At 41.7% G+C, this 24,384-nt stretch overlaps 1 protein-coding gene across 1 annotated transcript in view; it reads left to right on the forward strand.

Moving 5' to 3' along the window:
* LOC122563501 (RNA exonuclease 1 homolog) overlaps positions 1 to 24,384 on the forward strand; it is a 77,610-nt gene that overhangs the window by 29,303 nt on the left and 23,923 nt on the right. The window contains exons 9-13 of the mRNA XM_043717309.2: positions 4,857 to 4,970; positions 9,141 to 9,214; positions 10,100 to 10,207; positions 15,616 to 15,731; positions 16,802 to 16,940. Coding sequence (XP_043573244.2) covers positions 4,857 to 4,970; positions 9,141 to 9,214; positions 10,100 to 10,207; positions 15,616 to 15,731; positions 16,802 to 16,940 — 551 coding nt within the window. The remainder of the gene's footprint in view (positions 1 to 4,856; positions 4,971 to 9,140; positions 9,215 to 10,099; positions 10,208 to 15,615; positions 15,732 to 16,801; positions 16,941 to 24,384) is intronic.

The raw sequence follows: 24,384 nt of genomic DNA on the forward strand, positions 1-24,384 counted from the left end.
TCTCCCTCTCTCCCTCTCTCCCTCTCTCCCTCTCTCCCTCTCTCCCTCTCTCCCTCTCTCATCCCTTTTTAACAATCTTTGAATGAAATCTGTGGTGAGGTCAGGAACTGAGCACCCTGACAGAACCCAAACAGGGTGTCACTGAGCAAAGCTGTTGCTGAGCAGTTGATAGCACTGACAGCTTCCGTCACTTTACTGATGATTGAGAATAGACTGATGGGGTAGTAATTGGTTGGGTTGGATTGTCCTGCTTTTTGTTTACATGACATACCTGGATAAATTTTCACATTGTCAGATGGATGCCAGTGTTGTAACTAAGAGGATCAGCTTGGCTAGGAGACCAGCAAGTACAGGCACACAAGTCTTTAGTATTATTATTGGAATGTTGTCAGGGCCCATAGCCTTAGCAGTATCCATCTTTGCCAACTGCTTTTTATATCACGTGGAGTGACTTGAATTGTCTGAAGACTGGCAGCTGTGATGCTGGAGACTGCTGGAGGTTCACATAGTGGATTTACATTTGATTTTAAAATCAATACATCTGAGCTAGTTTTCAGATATATTAATCAAAATGCATCAAGTAGATGAATGGTGATATGAGAACATTTTTGGTTTTAATGGCTACGATGTGCGTGTAACTGCAGTTGCAGTCTGTTTTCTGGTATTTTTGGCTTCTGTTGATATAGTCGTTTTCAAGAATATCTTCTCAGATGTGATGTGTGAAAAATAATGGTTGTAAGTGATATTATGTTGGGAGAAAATGAGGACTGCAGATGCTGGAGGTCAGATTCAATAAGTGTGCTGGAAAAGCACAGTCAGCCAGGCAGCATCCGAGGAGCAGGAGAGTCGACATTTCGAGCAGAAGCTCTTCAGCAATTCCTGATGGGTTTATGCTCGAAACGTTGACTCTCCTGCTCCTCGGATGCTGCCCGGCTGGCTTTGCTTTTCTAGCATCACACTTTCTGGTAGTGATATTATGTTATGCCTTTGCAATGACCTGGTCATTTTTAAGAATTACAAAGTTTATTTCTCAAACATGCAATAATGTCAACAATTGTTCAGTAAGATTAGTATTTTTGTGATTTATGGCCTTTTCCTGCTTTTGTCCTAATTTTTGCTTTTAAGTGTCAAATTGTCGTCAAATAATTCTTTTTCATTCCTTGTTAAACATCTACCACAATAAGCAGGAGAATTTTAAGTTTTTTCAATCAGCTCATGTCTTTTTCAGTGAAACAATTGCAAGAGTTTCAGTCCCCATACTGTAGATTAAACCGATATAAACAGAGGTAATATCTTTGTCACATGAGACACTCAGGACTGGGGTGACACAGCTTGATTGCAACTGTAGAATAGCACATAGAGCTTTGGAAATGGGTGCATGTGTCCTCTAAACCAGGGGATGTGAGGATGGTGAGGGGACAATAAGTTCCAGATCACCATCTTGTTCTGTCTTCATGGGCAAAGTAGGGGCATGAGCTATCAATGGCATTTGATATGCTTGCCTTTATTGGTCAGAGCATTTGAGCATAGGAGTTGGAAGATCTGTTGTGGGTGCCCAGGACATTGGTTAGACAACTTGTGGAGTACAGTGTGTAATTCTGGTCTCCCTCCTAAAGGAAGGATGTTGTAGAACTTGAAAGGGTTCAGAAAAGACTTACAAGGATATTGCCAGAGCTGGAGATTTTGAGGTTTAAGGAGAGTCTGAATAGGCTGGGGCTACTTTCCCTGAGTTTTCCCAGGTGCTATTTTCCCTCGAGGCTGAGGGTTGACCTTAGAGGTTTATAACATAATGAGGGACGTGGATAGGGTAAGTAGACAAGGTCTTTTTTGCCTGGGGTCTGGGAGAAGTTGAGGGGAAAGATCTAAAAGGGATCTAAGGGGCAACTTTTTCATGCAAAGGGTGGTGCATGAATGGAATGAGCTGCTAGAGAAATTGGAGGCTGGTAAAAGTACAGCACTTAAAAGGCACCTGGATGAGTATATGAATAAGAAGAGTTTAGAGGGATATGGCCCAAATGCTGGCAAATGCGACTAGATTAATTTAGGATATCTGGTCGGCATGGACGAGTTGGACAGAAAGTTCTGTTTCTGTGCTGTACATCTGACTCAATAACATAGTGAACTTTTTTTGTTTTCAAATTTGCAGTGTAATGAATAACAGCTGGTAGGAATAATGTAGCATTTATATAAGTGGTTCAAACATTGAACTTTTCAATGGAAACCCTGACTAAACCTTTTGATGCAATGTCTCTGGTCTCCCTTTATTATTTTAAACCCTTGGTCAGATTTGCATTTAAGTCAGGTTCTCTGTATTTGATGGTTAATATTGGAGTTTCCAATTAAATACACACAAATTGAGCTCTGATCTTGATCATCTTTGTCTGTTAGAATGGCAAACACAATATAGCACAGTCGAACTGAAGAAAGTGATGCAAATTCTGGGAATCTAAACAAAACTATTGAGTGCCTGAACAGTGAAATAAAAACTGAGCATACCTAGCATAAGATGGGTTTTTACAGGCGTTGACCATTTTCCTGTATTCACATTCTTATTAACAAGTAATCCAGGGGTGATTTTGCAAGTAGAATGAAGGTTTGACATTTAACAAACAAAAGCAGAAATTGCTGGATAAGCTCAGGTCTGGCAGCATCTGTGAAGAGTAATCTGATATGTTTTGGTTCTGGTGACCTTTTCCCAGAAATGGTAGCTAGGGAAATTTTTTTTTATTATTCAGAAGATAAGGTTTGGGGGGAGGGGTAAGGAGGAAATGATAGCTGGGGCTAGAGCCTAAAGAGAGAGAAGAACAGGTGGACAGATAAAGGAGTGGATAATCTGGTTAGGAGGGTGAATAGCTATTAATGGGACTGTTAGTGGCTACCAATGGATTGTGTGTCTTACCAGACTGTGATAACAATGTCAGGTGTGAGGGGGTTGGGACAGCTCAAGTACTAAAGTTATTGAACTTGGTAATGAGTCCAAATGGCTGTAGGGTCCCCAAGCAGAAAATTCGGTGCTGCTCTTCGAGCTTAACTTGAGCTTTGGAGCACTGCAGCAAGCCTGAGACAGATGTTGGCCTGGGAACACAGTGGTGTGTTAAGGTGGCAGGCAACTGGAAGCTCGGTCTTTTTTTGCGGGCAGAAGTAGGTGTTCCACGGAGTGGTCACCCAGTCTATGCTTCGTTTCCCCAGTGTAGAGGAGATCACATTGTGAGCAGCGAATGTAGTAGACCATATTCTGATAAGTGCAGGTAAAATGTTGATTCACCTGGAAGGTATATTTGGGGCCTTAGATACTGAGGTGGTAAATGGGCAGGTGTTATACCTTCTGCAGTTGCAGGGAAAGGTGCCATGGGGGGCTGTTGGGAGTGAAGGAAGAGTGGAGCATGGTACCTATGGAAGGGAGGGGAATGTGTGTCAGGTAATGGCTTCTCTGCTAGAGATGGTGGAATTGGGGGTTAATGATCATCTGCATGTGGATGCTGGTGGGCTGGTAGGTAAGGACACAGAATCTTATCACTGCAGGAGGGAAGAGGTGAATGCTAAAGTGTGGGATAGAACTGGTTGAGGGCTAGGTGCTGGGAAACCTCTGGAAGAAGGTGGACATTTTGGAGGCTCCCTTGTCAAAGTTGGTATTGTCAGAACAGATGCAGTGGAAATGGAAGAACTGGGAGATTGGAATAGTGTTTACAGGAGGCAGAGTGTGAGGATATTAGTCAAGGTAGCTGTGGAAGTTGGTGGGTTTATGGTGGATATTGGTGACCAGCCCATGCCCAGAAATGAAAACCCATGTAGAGGAAGGGAGGAGTCTGAAATGGACCTGGTGAAAGTGAGGGCAGGGTGGAAATTGGAAGGAAAACTGATTAACTTTTCAAATTCTGGATGAGAGTGGGAAGCAACACAATGATATCAAGGATATATCTGCGAAGGAATTGTGGGTGGGTTCTGGAATAAGACCAGAACAACAATGTTCCACCTACTCCATGAAGAGACCAGCATAGCTGGAGCCCATGTGAGTACTATTGGCCATCCCCGACCTGAAGGAAATGAGAGGAGTTATTCAGGGTGAAGATAGGCTCAACTAGATGGAGGGTGGTGGTTGTGAATGCGGGTGACTCAGACATGCCTTCCAGGAAAAAGCAGAGAGCCATAAGATCATAATGGTGAGGGATGGACATGTAAAGGGATTGCTTGTTTGTGGTAAACAGAAAGCAGCTGGAGCTCAAACTGAAAACTCTGAAACTCGTGTAAAGCGTCAGAGAAATCCCAGATAGAAGTGTTCAGGTACTTGGGAGGAAAGACCCAGTCGAGGTCGGAAGCAATGAGTTCTGTAGGGTAGGTGAAGGCAGAAAAAATGGGTCTGCCTGGACAGACCTGTTTGTGGGTTTTGGAACAGAGGTAGAAGTGAGGTGTGTGGGGTTAGGGTCTATTTATTTGGAGGTGGGGTGACTGTGGTGAGAGAGATCATCAGATGAAATGAGATTCTGTAAACTACAATCACCTGATCCATCGTGGGGTCATGGTCCGGGGGAGAGTTATCTGAGAGCTGGGGCTGAAACTAATTCATATTCATTCCAGTTGAATCTTTGAGCTGACTGAGCAGCAGCTTGTTTTCAAAGGCATTAGCTGGTAAATTATCACCACTTCACTGTCCCAGTGACAAGATTAATTTGATCTGTGTTCCTTATTTCAGTCAATTTACTCTGTTACAAATAATTCTTTTTATTTCCTGGGATGGTCAAGATTTGGGTTGGTTTGTACTTCTGTGACCATGTTTTTTTCTTTTCTGGTCTTTGGTATTATGTAAATATTGTCTTCATCTGAGCAAAAGATTCAGACAGTAATCTTTCTCGTTTCAGCATTAATCCAGGTTTGCTGTCGTTGTGGGAGACGATTCTCTGTAACACCTGATGGGAGTTACATCTCCAAGGAAGAATGTAGCCACCACTGGGGTAGGACAATAAGACGGCAAGGTGAATGTTGTGTAGAAATTCAATATGCATACAAAATACACTGAAACAGTCTAAAGTGTGTCAATAGGAGAGAAAAGTCTTCCTTTCCCCATTCGTGATTTTGAACGCAATGAGCCATATATTCTTTAAAGAAAATATTGACCAAACCTTTCTGCCAAAACAAACAATGAGTTTGAATTTTTTTTTTTAATCATTGCTTAATTGTCCATAAACTGAAGGAGAGATTCTGGTTGGAAATAGTAACTCACCCTTGACATTCCTGCATTTGTCATTCATTTCAATATATCAAAGGAAGTTAGGACTGGGACTTAATCTCCATTAGTGTCCTTGAGAGGCTATCGGTCATTGCAGCAACCACTCCACACTTCCATCCCTGAGACTCTTTCTGAACTATTCCCTAACTTCTGCATGTAGTAAGCTTGGATTTAACTAACTTTCTAGTTTTAAAACTTTTTTTTATTATTTCCCTCTCTCTAACTGGTTTGACATGAATTAATATGATTTCCTTCCCTGTCTTTGTTTCTTAGTCCTCTCTTTAGATTTATAGTTAAGGACAGACTGTTGGTTCCATTCATCATGAAATCCAAGATGTTCCTATTTCTCCTCCTATGGCATTATCTAGACTTATTCCAATTGTACAGGACAGATTGAGTTAAGTGATGAAGCACACTGTGGGAAATGCCCTGTTCCACCAAATATCTGAATTTACAATAACTGAATTATATACTGTCAAAGATATTTAATGTATGATGGTTTTTAGCTTGCATTTGGAGAAACCAGACTATTTCTATCATGCAAATATTAAAAACTGTAATTTCATTGAATTGCCTTCCTCGCCAGAAGTGTTTGGGTTAACTGTTGAAAATGGCCACACATACTGCACAATATTGAGAGGTGATTAACTTGAAAGATATAGTTTCTCACCATCTAAACAGTAAATGGATTCATACACAATATTTAAGTACAATAATTTTATACCTCATTGCATGGTTGTGGTTTGGAGAATGCTGCTGGTAGTAGAGGTTATTTATGAATTGCTGTACTGCATTTTTAAGTTAGTTATCTTTAGACTCTGAACATAATTAGAATTGAGACTTAATATAACTCTGCAAATTCACATTTTCAATTTATATTCAGCCATCGCAGATGGGTAAAGAGGTTTGAGTATACAGATTCTTAACTTTTTATTAGTTCACGGGTTGCGGGCATCATGGCTAGATTAGTATTTGTACCCGTCCTTAATTGAGCTGGGTAAGGTGGTACAGAGGTTCTGCCTTGAATAGCTGCCACCCGTAGTGTTGAAGGAGTTTGACTTAGTGACAGTGAAGGAGCAACTATGTAACTGCATCTGCTGCCATAGTCTTCCTAGCCGGTACAGGTCACAGGTTTGGAAGGTGCAGGGGAAGGAGCCTCATTGAACAACAGCTGTGTATCTTGTAGACAGTCCACTTTGTTAGCACTGTTGATGAATGGAGTGAATATTTTAAAGGTAGTGGTTGGGGTACCAATCGTACTGCTTTGTCTGCGTTATCATGCTACTTTGTCTGCGTTATCAGGCTGCTTAAGCATTATTAGAGTTGCACACATCCAGGCAAATGGGAGCATATTCCATCACCTGCTTGATGTCTGCCTTTTAGATTGTAGAGAGGCAATTGAGAGACTGGAGGGGAGTTACTTGCCCCAGGATTCTTGTAGCCATAAAAAATGGCTAATCCAGTTCAGAGAGATCTTTAGGGTTGTGCTTTTGGAACTTAGATGGCAATTGAAGCATTAAATATTTAAAAATGATATCAATCCTTTAAGCGAGGGATTCCGATCTTGCCAGGAGTAGATTGGAATGTAAATTACAAAACACAAATGAATCTACCAAGGATCCATTTGATAGTGAACAGAGTTTGATGGTTCAATTGGCCTATATCTGCATTGCGTTCATAGATTTTAGTGCAGGTTCGATGGCAGGTATGTGGACAACACATTCCAATGCCTATGTATAAAATAGCATGGCTCTTTAGCTGCTCTTAACCAAGAGCTTGCTAACAAAATGCTCGCAAAACAACACTCTCTGATATTATACTTGATTGCACGTTTGGGCAATTCTGGAGGGACTGAATTCTGTCAGGCTCAATGTGGCTCATTGTTGCTTTCATATATTCATACATAAATCCCAAAAGCAGTAATTAATCTCTTTCAGGTTGGCACGGTGTAATGACAGTGCCATAGTGATTTGTGTTGCAACCTGTACTGTTTATCATTCATATCAATTGAAGGGACAGAGGTATGGTCACCAAACTTGCTGGTGACTCAAATGAGTCAAAGTAAATTGTGAGAAGAAGGCATAAGGTAACAAAGATTAAATGAGTTGGCAAAAATGTTTGGAAAATGTGCAATTGTCCACTTTGGCAGAGAAGAAAAATGCATATTTAAATAGGGAGATGATTGCAGAGGGATATGGATGTCCTAGTGCATTAATCATAAGGATAATTACATTAGATTACATTAGATTACATTACAGTGTGGAAACAGGCCCTTCGGCCCAACAAGTCCACACCGACCCGCCGAAGCGCAACCAACCCATGCCTCTACATTTACCCCTTACCTAACACTACGGACAATTTAGCATGGCCAATTCACCTGACCTGCACATCTTTGGACTGTGGGAGGAAACCGGAGCACCCGGAGGAAACCCACGCAGACACTGGGAGAATGTGCAAACTCCACACAGTCAGTCGCCTGAAGCAGGAATTGAACCTGGGTCTCAGGCGCTGTGAGGCAGCAGTGCTAACCACTGTGCCACCATGCTGCCCAATATGCAGATACAGAAAATAATCAGGAAAGCTAACTGCCATTTATTCTGGGTAGAATTGATTTGAGGTTGTGTATCAACTAATGTCAGGCATCTGTGAACCCACGTTGGAATATTATGCTCAATACTGGTCATATTAGCTTAGGAAGCGTGTACATGCCTTGGAAGCGATTCAGAGAAAGTTTCCCATATTAATACCTGGAATGGAATGTCGTCATGTAGGTTGAGCAGGCAAGGGGTGACTTGACTGGAAACAAGTTCCTGGGGGATCTTGACAGAGTGGGTATGGAGGGAACATTTCTTATGGGATAATCTAGAACTTGGTTGCTTTTACTTTTTTTTTCAATGAATTTTTAAGCCGTAGGTACTTATTTTTGTGGAACAGGAATCTCTGGAGTTCCCGACCTGAAAAGGTATGGCAGGCAGTTCTTAGATATTTATGACAGGTGGATAAAGGCTTGTTAAAGTAGGGGATAAAAGGTTCTTTTTGGTAGGCAGTAACGTGGACTTGAGGTTACAATCTGACCAGCCATGATCTTGTTGCATGGCAAAGCAATGGGCTGAATAACCTACTCTTGCTTGTTTTAGATGTTCATTTTTCTGGGACCAGTTCTCTGCAAGAAAATAATGTCCACTCATTGTACCTTTTTTAAACAACAAATTGGGAGGGCTGGGCAAAAGCTCCCTCGATATTCTGATTTTATATTGCCTTGAGTAATCAGCACCCTTGTACGTATGCAGTATGAATAATCTTCCTTTTGAAGCTTGACATTCTTGTATCTGTTCTGACGTGTAAGATAGCAGAAAAGCTTTGATAACACGTCTCATGTTGTTCTACACCCAATTTTGTACTCCCAGCCTTTTTTTGTTTTTAAAAACCGACTAGTTGGCATTTCTGCTTTATCCTTGCACAGTTACGGGACAGTTCACTTTATTTGTGATCGCACCCTTCTTCACTAATTCATACCTCTTTTGAAGGTCGTTGATTACCAATTTTCTTTCAGCCCAGTCTGTCATGGCTTTCCAATCTCTCCAATATTAACCACTCGAGAATCTGTACCAAGATACCTTTTTTGTACCTAGGATGGTGATGTAAGTGTGACTTGTAAACTTTTCATAGTACTCGTGAGACAAAGCCAATTCAATTCAAGCTTATCCTTGATTTCTTCCCTTTGATATTTATCAATATTCTCCCAATATGATGACATTCTTCGGAGCTAAACATTCTTGTAACACTGAACAAAACATCTCCATTCTCCGATTATCAATCCTAGGACACAATTTTGTATAGTTGTGACTTAGTTATTTAATTTTAAAATCTGCTTTAAGTTGAGTGATTAGCTATACTAAACCATGTTCAATTCCAGTCTCTGGTGGATGGGATGCTCGATACAGTTGCTGTGGAGGATCCTTGGGCTCTGTTGGATGTCAGCTTGCTAAGGTATTTTGAAAACAAATCAATTTGCTATTGGGCCTCTTTCTGCAGCTTTGGGTAGGAATTTTCTTTTCTATCTGAATTATTTTAAGAAAACGTAAATGTTGATAATCCACGACAACAAGTCCAATTCTGAAGGCAGTTGTGAGAAATTTGCACACTTAACAGCCAGCCATACCTTTCCTTTAACTAGCAACTCTCAAACCCTCCACTGCCTCTGTTACCAGCCTTGCATGTGTGGCATACAGGTTTGGATGATTCAAAATTTCCTCCACCCATGAAAGCACTGGCAAGGAAAAAACCATGATCTTCAGCACCCACCTCCAGTTCCATTGTCTGGCCACTCGCTGCCCCTCTCTCTCTCTGGTACTGTAGACTAACCCAGAGCGTTCACAAACTTTTGTCAACATTGATATTGAGCTAAGTTCTGACCACGTACTCCTTATATGGAGGAATTATACAACATTATTCATCTCTGGTCCTTCTGCAGCCTACTTGCTGCAGAAACCCTTATGTATGCCTTTGTTATCTCCAGACTTCACAGTTCCAACACACATCTGGCCAGTCCCCCATTTTGTACCCTGTTCTCTCGTGATCCTCCACAGCTCTTTGTAAGAATTATTTAGCTTGAGCCACTTTAGATATTACCTTGAACCCTTGGCTCTGAATGAATAATATCCTACTCATTGTAGCAGTAACATGGAAATGAAGAAGTTTATTAATTCACATGCTTTAATGCATTGATGTTCAATAAACATGGTAAGGGAGAATGCATACTGAAGCAGCTTCATTCACATTTTCTCTCATTAATATTTTACTGAATCTTGGACAAAGCACCAAATAAAATGGCTTGAGTTTTGGTGTTAATTATCAGCTGTTTCCCTTGTACAGTTACATGTCTACAATCAAAAAGAGAACCTTAATGGCTTTGTGAAGACTTCCCTTAAACTGCTCCCGCTTGATGGGAATCCTGGTGTTTATGCAGTGAACTCTGAATTGGTAAGTAAAATTGGAAGCTCCACATGCAACAATTATTTCAGAATTTCTGGGCTCTGATAAGTTTTGGTCAGTCTGACATTACCTTTAATAGTCGAAGCATTGTAACTATAACGCAGCAATATAGCTTAAGTGTGAATGTCCACGTTCATTTGCATATTTAACTTGTGACATCAGCAATCCATCTATACTTGTCTCTTACAATATTGAACTGTTTTGATCAAATTCATGAGTCACATTCTCTTATTGTGACTCATGTTTTCTTTCTCCTTTCTGTCGTCTTGTCTCAATTTTGTAATATAATCTGTCTGTTGACCAAGAATAGTTTAATCAATGGTTTCTCTTCCTATCGTTATTGGAGGACCTTCTTCCTATTGGAAAGATGTTGTGAAACTTGAAAGGGTTCAGAAAAGATTTACAGGGATGTCGCCAGGGTTGGAGGATCTGAGCTACAGGGAGAGGTTGAACAGGCTGGGGCTGTTTTCCCTGGAGCGTTGGAGGCTGAGGGGTGACCTTTATAGAGGTTTACAAAATTGAGGGGCATGGATAGGATAAATAGGCAAAGTCTTTACCTTGGGGTCGGGGAGTCCAGAACTAGAGGGCATAGGTTTAGGGTGAGAGGGGAAAGATATAAAAGAGACCTAAGGGGCAAGAGGGTGGTACGTGTATGGAATGAGCTGCCAGAGGATGTGGTGAAGGCTGGTACAATTGCAATATTTTAAGAGGCATTTGGATGGGTATATGAATAGGAAGGGTTTGGAGGTATATGGGCCGGGTGCTGGCAGGTGGGACTAGATTGGGTTGGGATATTTGGTCGGCATGGACAGGTTGGACCAAAGGGTCTGTTTCCATGCTGCACATCTCTATAACTCTATGACTCTATTGTGGGAAAGTATTACACTTGATAATTCATCCACAAACTTGACAAATGTTGCAGAAACCTAGATTTGAATCTCATGTTGGCAGATGGTAGAATTTGAATTCAATAAAATTCTTGAATTAAGAATCTACTGATGACCATGGAATTATTGTCAATGGTTAGAAAAGCCTATCTGGCTCAATAATGTCACTTTAGGGAAGGCAGTCTGCCATTCTTACCTGATCTGGCCTCCATGTGACTCCAGATATGAGACTCCAACAAAATGGTTGACTTTCATCTGCCCTCTGAAATGACCTAGTGAGCACTCCGTGTGAATTGATCCCTATGAAGTCCGAACAAAGAAATAAAACTATGGTCTGCCTGGCATCGACTGATGAATGAGTAAAGACAATGACTTTGATCAGCAAAGTCATCCTCACCACTATCTGGTGAATAGCACCAAAATTGGCATAGCTGTTTTAGACTAATGAAGTGATGACAGTCTGTTGTCTGTGAGGTACGATTCCATCAGTATGACTGTCCCTGATGACACCACTGTCACCATCACTGGATATGTCCTGTCCCAGCAAAGATGGCAGCATAGTGGTATCCAATCTGGAGGGAGATGTGCTGGTATTCCTCAACATTGACCCATTCCTCCTGAAGTCTCGTGGTTTCAGGTTAAACATAGACAAGGAAAGCTCTTGCTGATGTACCATGTACTATCCTCCCTTGGCTAATCGATTAGTACTACTTCATGCTGAGCAACACTGAGAAAGGACTGAGGGTGGCAAGTGTACAAAATGTGCTCTGGGTGGAGGATTTCCATATCCACCCACCAAGAATGTTTCAGCAGCAGCACAGTGATTGCATCTTGATGCTAGGTTGCGTCTGCTACAGGTGATGAGGGCATCAATAAGGGAAAAGACTACCTGATCCTTATCAATCTGCCAACTGTTGATGTATCCGGTCATTACAGTATCAATAAGAGTGACCACCGCACAGTCCTTGCAGAGGCAAGTCCCACTTTCACACTGAGAATACAATCCATTGTGTTGATTAACACTATCACTGTACTAAATGGGATAGAATTCAAACAGATCTAGCATCTAAAGACTGCTCATCGAAGAGGCACTGTGGGCCATCCAAAGCAGCAGAATTGGACTCCATGATCTGCAATCTTATGGCCCAGCACATTTCCCATGTTACCATTAAGCAAGGGGATCAACACTGGCTCAATGGAGAGTGCAGCAGGGCATGTCCGGAGCGCCAGGCATACCTGAAGATGTGTCAACCTGGTAAAGCCACCACACAGCAACTTGCATGCCTGACAGCAAAAGCAGCAAGTGCTAGACAGAGCTAGGCAATCCCACAACTAACTGATTAGATCTAAACTCTGCAGTCCTGGCACATCCAATCATGAATGATGGGCAAGCAAATGACTCACTAGCGGAGGTGGCTTCACATACCCCCCCTTCCTCAATGGTAGAGCTCAACACTTCAGAGTAAAAATGAAGGCTGAAGAATTTGAGTAATCTTCGACTAGAAGTGCCAAATGGTTGATCCATCTTCCCCCTCCAGTGGTTCCCAGCATCACGTACCAGTCCTCAGCCAATTTGATTCAATCCGTGAGATGTCAAGCAACAGTTAGAGGCAGTCGCAAAGACTTTGACAATATTCCAGCAATAGTAGTGAAGGCTTGGGTTGCAGAACTTGCTGTTCGCCTAGCCAAGCTGTTCCAGGCAGTGACAATGCAGGCATTACCTAACAACGTGAAAAATTGCCTAGGTATGTCCTCTATGCAAAAGGCAGGACAAATCCACCCTGGCCAATTATAGTCCCATGAGTCTGTCATCAATAAAGTGTTTAAATGTGTCATCAACAGTGGTATCAAGCAGCACTTGCTCAGTGATGCCCAGTTTGGGTTTCACCAGGGTCACCTAAGCTCCTGGCCTCATTACAACCTTAGTTCAAACGTGGTCAAAAGAGCTGAATTCCAGAGGTGAAGTGACAGCAAGGCTGCATTTGAATAAGCATGGCATCAAGGATCCTGAGCAAAATTGGAATATGTGAGAATCAGGCAACAAACTCCCCAGTGGCTGGAGTCATACCTGGCACATAGGAAGATCATTGGTTGATGGGAGGTCAGTCATTGCTGCAGAGCATCTCTGCAGAAGGTCCTCAGGTTAATGTTCTAGGTCCAATAATCTTCAGTTACTTCATCAATGACCTTTTTCCCATCATAAGAAGTGGGGATGCTCAGCACCATTCACGACTTCTCAGATACTGAAGCTGACCATGCCCAGGTCTTGGTATATTTGGACAATGTCCAGGCTTGAGCTGACAAGTGGCAAGTAACATTTGTGCCATGCAAATGCCAGGCAATGACCATCTCAATTGAGGCAGTCTAACCACTGTCCCTTGACATTCAATGGTGTTACTATCACTGAATCCCCTATTATCAACATCCTGCAAGTTGCCATTGACCAGAAACAGAACCGGCCACATAAGACTTTCAACGAGAGCAGGTCAGAGGTTAGGAATGCTGAGGCAAGTAGCTCCATTCCCGACTCCCCAAAACCTGTTCATCGACAAGACAAGTCATGATTGTGATATATTCCCTGCTAGCCTACATGGCTGCAGCTCCAACAACACTCGAGCTTGACACCATTCAGAACAAGGAGACAGTGAGGTCTGCAGATGCTGGAGAGCAGAGTTGAGAATATGTTGGAAAAACGCAGCAGGTCAGGCAGCATCCGAGGAGCGGGAAAATCTGTTTCGGGCCCAAACTCTCCTTGAGCCCTTCAGAAAGAAGCAGTCCACTTTATTGGCACTACATTTACAAACAGCTACTCCTTTCACCACTGCTCAGCAGCAGACTGTACTATCTACACGATGCAGAAAGTCCAAGATCCTTGGCTCCTTCCAAACTCATGACCATGTCCATCTAGAAGGACAAGGGCAGCGGGTAAATGCGAACACCATCTGTAAGTTGCCTTCCATGCCACACTCCATTCTGACTTAGAAATATATTACAGTTCCTTCAATATGGCTGAGTCAAAATCCTGGACTCTCCTCCCTCAGGATGCCATGGGTTGGATTTTAGCATGTGGAATGCAGCAGTTCAAGAAGGTAGCTCACAGCTTCCCTTCTCAAGGGCAAGTTGAGATGAGCAATGAATGGCAACAAGCAGCTCTCGTGAGTGAATAAATGTTTTTAAAAATTCACCCTGATACCAAACCCAAGGAGATGAGGAATTGCTTCTCTCATAGTTGAGTGTCTTTGGAATTTGTTGCCATAGAGAGTCATGAGGCAGAGTCCTATGTGCATTTTAAGGCTGAGACCATAAGACATAGGAGCGGAAGTAAGGCCATTCGGCCCATCGAGTCCACTCCACCATTCAATCATGGCTGATGGGCATTTCAACTCCACTTACCCGCATTCTCCCCGTAGCCCATAATTCCTTGTGACATCAAGAATTTATCAATTTCTGACTTGAAGATATTTAGCATCCCAGCCTCCACTGCACTCTGTGGCAATGAATTTCACAGGCCCACCACTCTCTGGCTGAAGAAATGTCTCCGCATTTCTGTTCTGAATTCACCCCCTCTAATTCTAAGGCTGTGTCCACGGGTACTAGTCTCCTCGCCTAACGGAAACTATTTCCTAGCGTCCACCCTCTCCAAGCCATGTATTATCTTGTAAGTTTCTATTAGATCTCCCCTTAATCTTCTAAACTCCAATGAATACAATCCCAGGATCCTCAGCCGTTCCTCATATGTTAGACCTACCATTCCAGGGATCATCCGTGTGAATCTCCGCTGGACACGCTCCAGTGCCAGTATGTCCTTCCTGAGGTGTGGGGACCAAAACTGGACACAGTACTCCAAATGGGGCCTAACCAGAGCTTTATAAAGTCTCAGTAGCACAACAGTGCTTTTATATTCCAATCCTCTTGAGATAAATGACGACATTGCATTCGCTTTCTCAATCACGGACTCAACCTGCAGGTTTACCTTTAGAGAATCCTCAACTAGCACTCCCAGATCCCTCTGTACTTTGGCTTTACGAATTTTTTCACCATTTAGAAAGTAGTCCATGCTTGTATTCTTTTTTCCAAAGTGCAAGACCTCGCATTTGCTCACATTGAATTCCATCAGCCATTTCCTGGACCACTCTTCCACACTGTCTAGATCCTTCTGCAGCCTCCCCACTTCCTCAGTACTACCTGCCTGTCCACCTAACTTTGTATCATCGGCAAACTTCGCTAGAATGCCCCCAGTCCCTTCATCCAGATCATTAATATATGTGAACAGCTGCGGCCCCAACACTGATTCTTGATTCTTGATCAGTAGTGGAGTTGTGGGTTATGGGGAAAGGACAAGAAAATGTGAAGAATGTTGAATTATCCATGATTGTATTTGAATGGGAGGGGCTGAATGGTCTGTTCCTGTTCGTGCTTTTTAAAGATAGTTGATCTTGAAGTGAATAGAAGTGTTGGTTGAACTCTGATCTTGCTGGAAAAGTTGAATACCGCTCTTTCCAATTCTAGTGCTACACTAAGCAAGGAGGAGCACTTTCTCATGTAAGTGTGATCAGTGCCAATCTTGAAGTGGTTTATGATGTGTTTGTTAAACCTGACAATGAAGTGATTGATTTCAACACTAGGTAAGTAATCATTTGTGTATATTACTTCTATTCATCTTTTAATAGATGAAATAACTACCCAAACGTTGCCAGATTAAGTGCATTTTAACTTATTAAAAAGCCAACATTGATCCCAAAAGTGCGCTGGAAGAATGGAGTTGAATGAGAATAAAATTATTTTCAAATCAAAAGAATGAAATAACGTATTCAAAATGTTGCTTTGTAGCATAGAACTTTAATATTGCTGCTAGGAGAAACATGTTGCCAAAGATTTCTCATCTTTTGCTCATCAGGCTAAATACAAAGAAGCTAAATTTCAAACCATCATTATAACTTTTATACCAAAGGAGAAAAGGATGCTAATTAGCCAGCCATTGACTCTGGCCAAGGTATTGCCTTGGAATAAGTAGTTCCCAGTTCCTGGATAATGCAAAAAAAATTGCAGGCTTGAATGAATTTCTTTATTTAGACAGAACAGAAGAAATCCTCATAAAGGAATGTATATTATTCCTAGCAAGCTTAATTAAGCCATATTGTGAGCTCAACTGATCATCTTTAAATTGGTGATTAATGTAGCTATTGGCACACAAAGTGGTTGAGTGCTGCTTGATGAAGGAAATATCCCTAATGGGTGTTTTAGGATTTGGGTTTGCAAGTGTAGGCTGATTTAGTACAGTTTGTACTCCGCCTGATAGGAAGAAGCAAAGGCTGCTGTTTTGATCAGTCAATCACCAGGGCATACAGCCTATGTATCTGGTATCTCTTAGCGTGGAAGTCTACAAATGACATTGCTCAATTGTTTGGAACAGAAATCTCTGGTAAACTGTCTCTCTCCAGTAAGTTTTATGTATTTATACTCAAACTTGGTTGATTTTTTTGCATTAATTAGTAACACTTCACAATACTGAAGGAACAGCCATACTTTAATGAAATAATAAATCCTTTGTAAATAACTTCATTAAAATTATGTAATTAAAAGCTCATCCGATCTTGCAATTTGCTCCCCCACCCTATCAAAACAAACATGTACATTTTGGTTAACAATTGGCTGTTTATAATTGTTTCTGATCAGTTTTAAATTTTGAAACTAGGTTTTCTGGTGTGACTCGAGAGGACGTGATGAATGCAAAAACAACTCGTTCTGATGTTCATTCGGCATTACTGACCATGTTCAGTGCTGACACCATTTTGATTGGCCATAGTTTGGACAAAGACTTGCTTGCACTGAAGGTAAGATTTTTTTCCATTGCAGTGAAATTGAAGAACTTGCTTTTTGAAGATTTTTTTTTGATCTTGTGTCCAATATTGACAATTTATTTTAAACTGAAAGAACTCTGGATGCTGGAAATCAGAAACGACAAACTGTTGGAAACGCTCAGCAAGTCTGGCAGTATCTGTGGAGAGAAAGCAGAGCTAACATTTCAGGCCCAGCAAGTGCTCTCCAGAATTGATGGCAGCTCAGAAAAAGTTGGTTTTTAAGCAGAAGATAAGGTAGGGGGAGCAGGGTAAGAATAAACAATAGCTGGGGATAGACCCCAAAGAGAGAAGAACAGTTGGACAGACAAAGGAGAGGATAACTATCAGCTTGGGAGGATAAATAGCTATTAATGGGGATAATTAGTGGTTAACAATGGGTTGTGTGTAATAGCAGACCAAGTGATGAACAAGACCTGGTATGTGGGGTAGGGTAAGGTCCAACTTTTTTCTCACTACTACCAGCTCTAAGGAAGGGTTGCTCAACCTGAAAAGTTAACTGACTTCTCTCCACAACTGTCAGAACTGCTGAGCTTTGACAACTTATTTTTAACTTTCCATGATGTGGCAGGTGGTTAGGGAACTAATGAGGGAAAAACAATTAACGTCATCCTTGCCAATCTGCCAGCTGCAGATGCATCTGTCCGTGACCTTATTGGTAACAGTGAACATTGCACAGTCCTTGTGGAGACAAAGTTCCATTTTCACATGTTCACCATCCAAGGGTCTAAACTGGCTCTCCACGTAAAGCAGCATTTCACTTGTACCTCCTCCAATCTTTTGTATACACTGCTCCCAATGTGGCCTCCTCTACACTGGAGAAACCAGATACAGACTGGGTGACCACTTTGCAGAATGGCTGTGGTGTGCATGCAAACAGGACCCCGACCTTCCAGTAGCTGGTCATTTTAATGTGCACTTGTCTGCCCTTGGCATGCTGCAGTGTTCCAGTGAAACAGCACAAACTGGAGGAACAACATCTTTTCAGACTAGGCACTTTACATTCTTCTGGAGCTAATGTGAGGTTCAATACCTTTTTACATTGTCAACCAATTCCCATTTCATTTTTCTTTTTTAGCTTATCATATCCTCCCCTTCCCCCTTTCATTCCACTTACTATTCTTTCAAGTCTGGCATGAGACACGCGATTGTGCCATTCTCACAATCTGAACACTTAATCTGAACTATCAACATCTTTTCTCCATCAGCACCCTGCACCAATTACTCCCACCTCTCCCAAACTAAACATAAATGCTGTCCCCTCCACACTTCACTTAAGCTCTGAAGAGTTATCGAGAATACCCTACATGTTCTGTGGCACCATCACTGTGCTTAATGGGACAGACTTTGAACAAATTGAGTAATTTAGGACTGGGCATCCATGACATGCTGTGAGTTACTAGTAGCAGAATTGTACTTGAGCGCAATCTGTAATTTCATGGCCCAGCATATACCCCACTGTCATTACCATTAAGCCTGGAGATTAATCCTCATTCAGTGGAGAGTGCAGGAGGGTATGCCAGGAGCAGCACCAGGCATACCTGAAGATGGGGTGTCAACCTAGTGAAGCCACCAAACAACAGTACTACAGTGATAAATGGAATTGAGAAATACCACTACCAATAGATCAGATCTAAGCTCTGTCATGCTGCTGCATCCAGTCAGGAATGGTTATGAACAAGTGAACAACTCACTGGAGGTGGAGACTCCACAATTAACCCTATCATGAATGATTGAAGAGGCCAACTATCATTGCAAAAGATAAGATGAAGCACTTGGTGCAATCTTTTTAGACAGAAGAGCCCAGGTAGATGTATCATGCCACCTCCAGTGATCCCCAGCATCACAGATACCAATCTTCAGCCAATTCAATTCACTCCATGTGATCAGAAATGCTTGGAGTTACAGATCCTGCAAAGGCAATGGGTCCTGACAATATTCCAGTAATAATAGCAAATACTTGCACTCCAGAACACTGGCATCTACCTGACAGTGTAGAAATCTACCCAGATATGTCTTGTACAGGACCAACACAATATGACCAATTAGCTCCCCATCAGTTCACTCTATCATCAATGAAGTGACCTAAGATATCATCAACAGTATTATTAAGTAGCATCTGAGCAATAACCTCACTGATACCCAGTTTGGATTTTGCCAGGGCTACTCAACTCCTGACTACTTTACAGTCTTGGTTCAAGCATGGAGAAAAGAGTTGAATTCCCGAGGTGAGGTGCGAGTGACAGCCCTTGACATCAAGGCTACATTGAATGAGCGTGGCATCAAGGAGCTCTAGTAGAACTAGAATCACTGGGTATTGGGGCAAACTGCAGGTTGGAGTCATACTTAGCTCATAGGAGGGTAGTTTTTAGTCTGTCATCTCAGCTGTAGGACATAATTGCAGGTGTTCATCAGCCTAACTATCTTTGGCTGCTTCATCAATGAACATCCTTCTGCCATAAAGACAAAAGTGGGGATGTTGTGCAGCCAATGTTGTTTGTACCACTTGTGAATACTATGATACCGAAACAGTTCCTTTTTTCAAATGCAGCAAGATCTTGACAGTATCTAGGGTTGGGATGACAAGTGGCACACGTGTCAGGCAAAGGCCATCTTCAATAAATGGCAATCTAACCACCACCCTTGATCTTCAGTGGTGTTATCATCACTGAATTCCCCATATCAACATCCTTAGGATCACCATTGACCAGAAACTCAACTGGACTCCACACAAAGTGGTTGCGAAAGCCCTAGGAATACTGTGCTGAGTAACTCCCCTAACTCTCCAAATCCTGCCTACTATCTACAAGGCACAAGTCAGGAGTATGATGGAATGCTCTGCACTTGCCTGGATGGATGCATCTTTGACAACACACAAGCTTGACACTATTGAGGACAAAGCAGCCTGCTTGATTTGTGCCACATCTACAAGTGCTTGCTCAGTCCATCACTACTGCTCTATAGGACACTCTGTAATGTATCTTGTAGAAGCAGCATAAATTCACCAAAGATTCTTACAAAGATCCTTCAAACCTGCCGCCACTTCCATCTACAAGGAGAATAAATACCAGAGGACTGGAAAATGGCTAATATAATACCCCTCTTTATGAAGGGAGGGAAGCAGAAGACAGGAAACTATAGGCCAGTTAGCCTGGCATTGGTAAGATTTTTGAATCAGTTATTTAGTACAAAATTGTCAAATACTTGGAAGTGCCTAGTAAAATAGGATGGAATCAGCACAGCGTTGTCAAGGGAAGATTGTGCCTGACAAATCTGTTAGAATTCATTTGAGGTAACATGCAAGCTGGGTAAAGGAGAGCCAGTGGATGTAATCTACTTGGATTTTCAGAAGATCTTTGACAAGATGCTGTATAGGAGCCTGCTTAATGAATTAAAAGCCCATGTTGGGGAAACATACTGGCATGGACAGAAGATTGCTTGCTTTTTGTCTGTCAGCCAGAGTGCAGGGAAAAATAGGTCTTTTTCAAGATGGCAGCTCATGGAGATGACTAGTGGAGTTCTGAAGGTCTGTTTTAAGACCACAACTATTTGTGCTAGACATTAACAATCTGGACAAAGGAGCTGGGAACATTGTCATCAGCAAACATGACAGGCAGAAGAACAAAAGTGTTGAAACGGTGGGGTGGGGGGGGGGGGAGGAGGAGCTACAAAAGGACTTGGACAATAGAGGAGAGTTGGCAAAGTAATGGCAAATGGAATATGATGCAGGGAAATGAGGTAAGAATAGAGGTATGGACTAGCTTTTAAGCAGGGAAATGCATTGGAAATCTGAAGCACAAAAGGACTTGGGAGTCCTAGTTCAGGATTCCCTAGGTTAATGTGCAGGTTCATTTCGTGGTTAGGAAGGAGAGTACAATGTTAGCATTCCTTTTAAAGAGGGTTCAATTACACTATCAGATAAACTGACTCGCAGTACAAGGCTCAGGTCAGACTATATTTGGAGTATTGGACAGTTTTGGGCCCCATATCTAAGGTAGGATATGCTGGTGTTGGAGGGAAGTCCAGACGTGCTTTACAATAATCCCAGGGTTGAAGGGCTCATATAAGGAGTGAAGACGTGGTCTGTACTGAAGTTTAGAATGATGGGATTGAAACTTAAAGAACCCTCAGGCCTGGATGGAATGGAAGTGGGAAAGATGTTTCCTCTAGTAGAAGAGACTAGAACCTGAGGACACAGCCTCTGTTAAGGGATGACCCTTTAGAATAGACTTCAGGAATTTCTTTATCTAGGGGTGGTTAATCTGTGGAATTCATTGCATAGGCTGTGGAGGCCAAGTCATTGAGATGGATGTTCTTGATTGGTATGGGGATCAAGTATTATGGGGAGCTTGAGATCTAGCCATGATTGAATGGCAAAGCTGCTCAATGGGCAAAATGGCCTAATTTTGCTCCTACCTCTTATGGGTATGCCAGGCCACTGACCATCCTGACCTGCAAATATATCACCATTCTTTGTGTCTTAATTAAAATGCTGGAATTCCCATTGGGCATTGTGGGTCTACCTACAGCACATGGACAGCAATAATTCAAGAAGGCAGCTCACCACTCTGTCAAGGGTAACTAATAAATTGTGGCCAGTCAGCAGTTCCTATGTGTAACTATTTTTTTAAAAACAAAATGCCTCTGTTTTCATCCTGCACCCTCCTGATCCCAATCCCAATGAAAAAAGGTGTAGTGTTTGTATGGCTTGTTAATGATTTTATCTGATATGGTATATCATCTTGGACCTAGTATAGATTCTGGAAATTTTTTTTCTGGTCAAATGGGGATGGAAAAAACTTGCACTTTTTTTAGTGGGGGAAAGAGCCCCTTGGTAATGAAGTTGAGCTCTAATTTGAGTCATTTTCCACATTAACTTCTGACAATCCAAAATGGACTGAAGCCAACACCTAAACACCTCTACACCTAAAATACCTCAAAACCAATTAAATGAAACAATGTATGGCATCAAAATTTTAATCTACCTTTAATTATTTCACCTATTTAAAGCTTTCCATTTCCTGATTACCTATGCAGGATGTGCATCTTGTAATTCCTAAATAACTTAACCATTTTCGTATCCAGAGTTGTGTTCCATGAATTTTAAACTGCTATTTCTGTTAGTAATTACAAAATTCTGACACCAAATCCAATATTATTTGCATATACTGTATCTGTTATTGAAATGGAAACAATTTCTGTGCCCTGATTAAGTAAATTTAAACAAATGGATAATTGCTTATTCTTCACCATTTGTAAAGTAGTCACTTGCAAATCAATGCTTGTGGTATAGGCCTTTCGTTTATTCCTGACTGGAGCAAAAATAAAACCAGTGTCTCAATGTGTGGCGCTGGAAAAGCGCAGCCAGCCAGGCAGCATCTCAGGAGCAGGAGAGTCGACGTTTCAAGCATAACCTCTTCACAATCCTGATGAAGAGCTTATGTTCGAGACATCGACTCTCCTACTCCTTGAATGCTGCCTGACCAGCTATGCTTTGCTAGTGCCATACTTTTTTTTTTTATAGATATTTTTATTAGAAATTTAACATTTTTACAAGTTTACAAAAATAAACAAAACTCTCCGATATAAACATTGATATACAATTAGCTCAAATATACAATAGCCAAAATTTGACAAAAAAAAACAAAACAACAAAAAAAAAACCGAAAAAAAAAACAACAAAAAAGAACAAACAGACAAAACTCAACTATCTACTAATCTAACCTACAACTAACCAGGGTGTATATTTAAGTCTCTTACATGCTCGGGATGTGTTAACATCAGATATGATAAACCCGTATTCGTGCGGGATTCCTCCCCCGAGGGGCCGCGGACCAGCCAGGTCTGTAGTCTCAATTAAATAAAAGCCCTTGTTAGGATAGCCGAAATATCTGTATTTATGTAATTCAAAAAGGGCTGCCATATTTTATAAAATAATTCGGTCTTTCGGTGCACCATGTTTGTAAGGAAGTCAAGGGGAATACATTCCATAATTAGTCTGTGCCAATTTGAAAGTCCAGGGGGGCCCTCCGCCACCCAATTCATCAAAATATTTTTCCTTGCACAGAAAGAAAGAATAGAAAATAGTCTCTTCCCGTACGTGTCCAGGGAGGGAAAGTTCGAAAAGCCCAATAGGAGAGATACGGGGTCCACTTTTATTTCCGTTCCTAAAATTTCTGTCAGGGTACTTGCTACTTTAGTCCAATATCCACGGATCTTATGACAGGTCCATAAGCAATGTACAAGAGTGCCCACCTCTATTTTGCATTTAGGACACATTGGGGATGCTCCTGCCTTAAATTTTGCCAATCGAACCGGTGCTATATGGGCCCTATGAAGTATCTTCAGCTGGATAGTCTGGGTTCTGTTACAAATAGTAATTCTTCTAGCATTTTCCCAGATATCATTCCACGTTTCTGTGGAGATTTCTAGCCCCAGATCCTGATCCCATGTTTTAAGCAGATTATCCATATCTCCCGATACTTCATCATGTAGCAAATGATAAATATTACTGACGGAAGATACCCCCACTGGTCGTAGGACACTACATTCTCTATCGGATTTATAAAGACTATCTAATAACGTAGTCTTCTTCTGTATAAAATCTCGAATTTGGAAGTATCGAAAGAGGTCTCCATTGGGTAATCCGAATTTCTGACGCAGCTGTCCGAAAGACATCAGGACCCCATCTTTAAATAAATCCCCGAGACATGAGATACCCCTGGCTCTCCAGAGTTTAAAAGTGGCATCTGTTAACCCCGGTTGGAATCCCCATGCTCCCACTATCGGTGCATAGGGGGATGTTTTATGTGAATTACCCTCATTTTGCCGCATTATATTCCAAGCCTTGATTGTATTCAGTATTATAGGGTTTTTACAGTGATCTGTAATGATTTTCCTCTTGTCTGAGAATAAAAGGTTAATAAGTGGGTATTTTACTTGAGAAGCCTCGATGTCCAACCAGATTGATTGTGGATCAGACAAGACCCAATCAGCTATATAACTTAATAGGGAACTTAATTGATATTTCCTAAAATCTGGGAAGTCCAATCCACCCCTTGCCTGTGGAAGCTGTAGCTTCTTCAGCTTAATGAGGGGCCGCCTATGGTTCCAGATAAAGGAACTCAGCCAGCCGTATAATTTACATAAAGCTGTCCTCGGCAGCATCACCGGAAGCATTCTCATAGGATATAGGAGACGGGGCAGGATATTCATTTTGATTAATGCTATTCTACCCAGCCAGGAAATTGGCAGGTCTCCCCATCGCTGGAGGTCCTGCCTTATCCTTTCCAATAAATTCACAAAATTAGCCTTATACAACTGACCAAATACTGGAGTAATAAAAATGCCTAAATATAAGAAACCCTCCAGGGACCAGCGAAAGGGAAAAAGGGAACCGTCCGCTAAGCGGGGTATCACA

The sequence above is a fragment of the Chiloscyllium plagiosum genome, unplaced genomic scaffold (genome assembly GCF_037043375.1).
Source record: "Chiloscyllium plagiosum isolate Xiang-an unplaced genomic scaffold, Cpla_swu_hap1 HiC_scaffold_2, whole genome shotgun sequence".
Lineage (NCBI taxonomy): Eukaryota > Metazoa > Chordata > Chondrichthyes > Orectolobiformes > Hemiscylliidae > Chiloscyllium > Chiloscyllium plagiosum.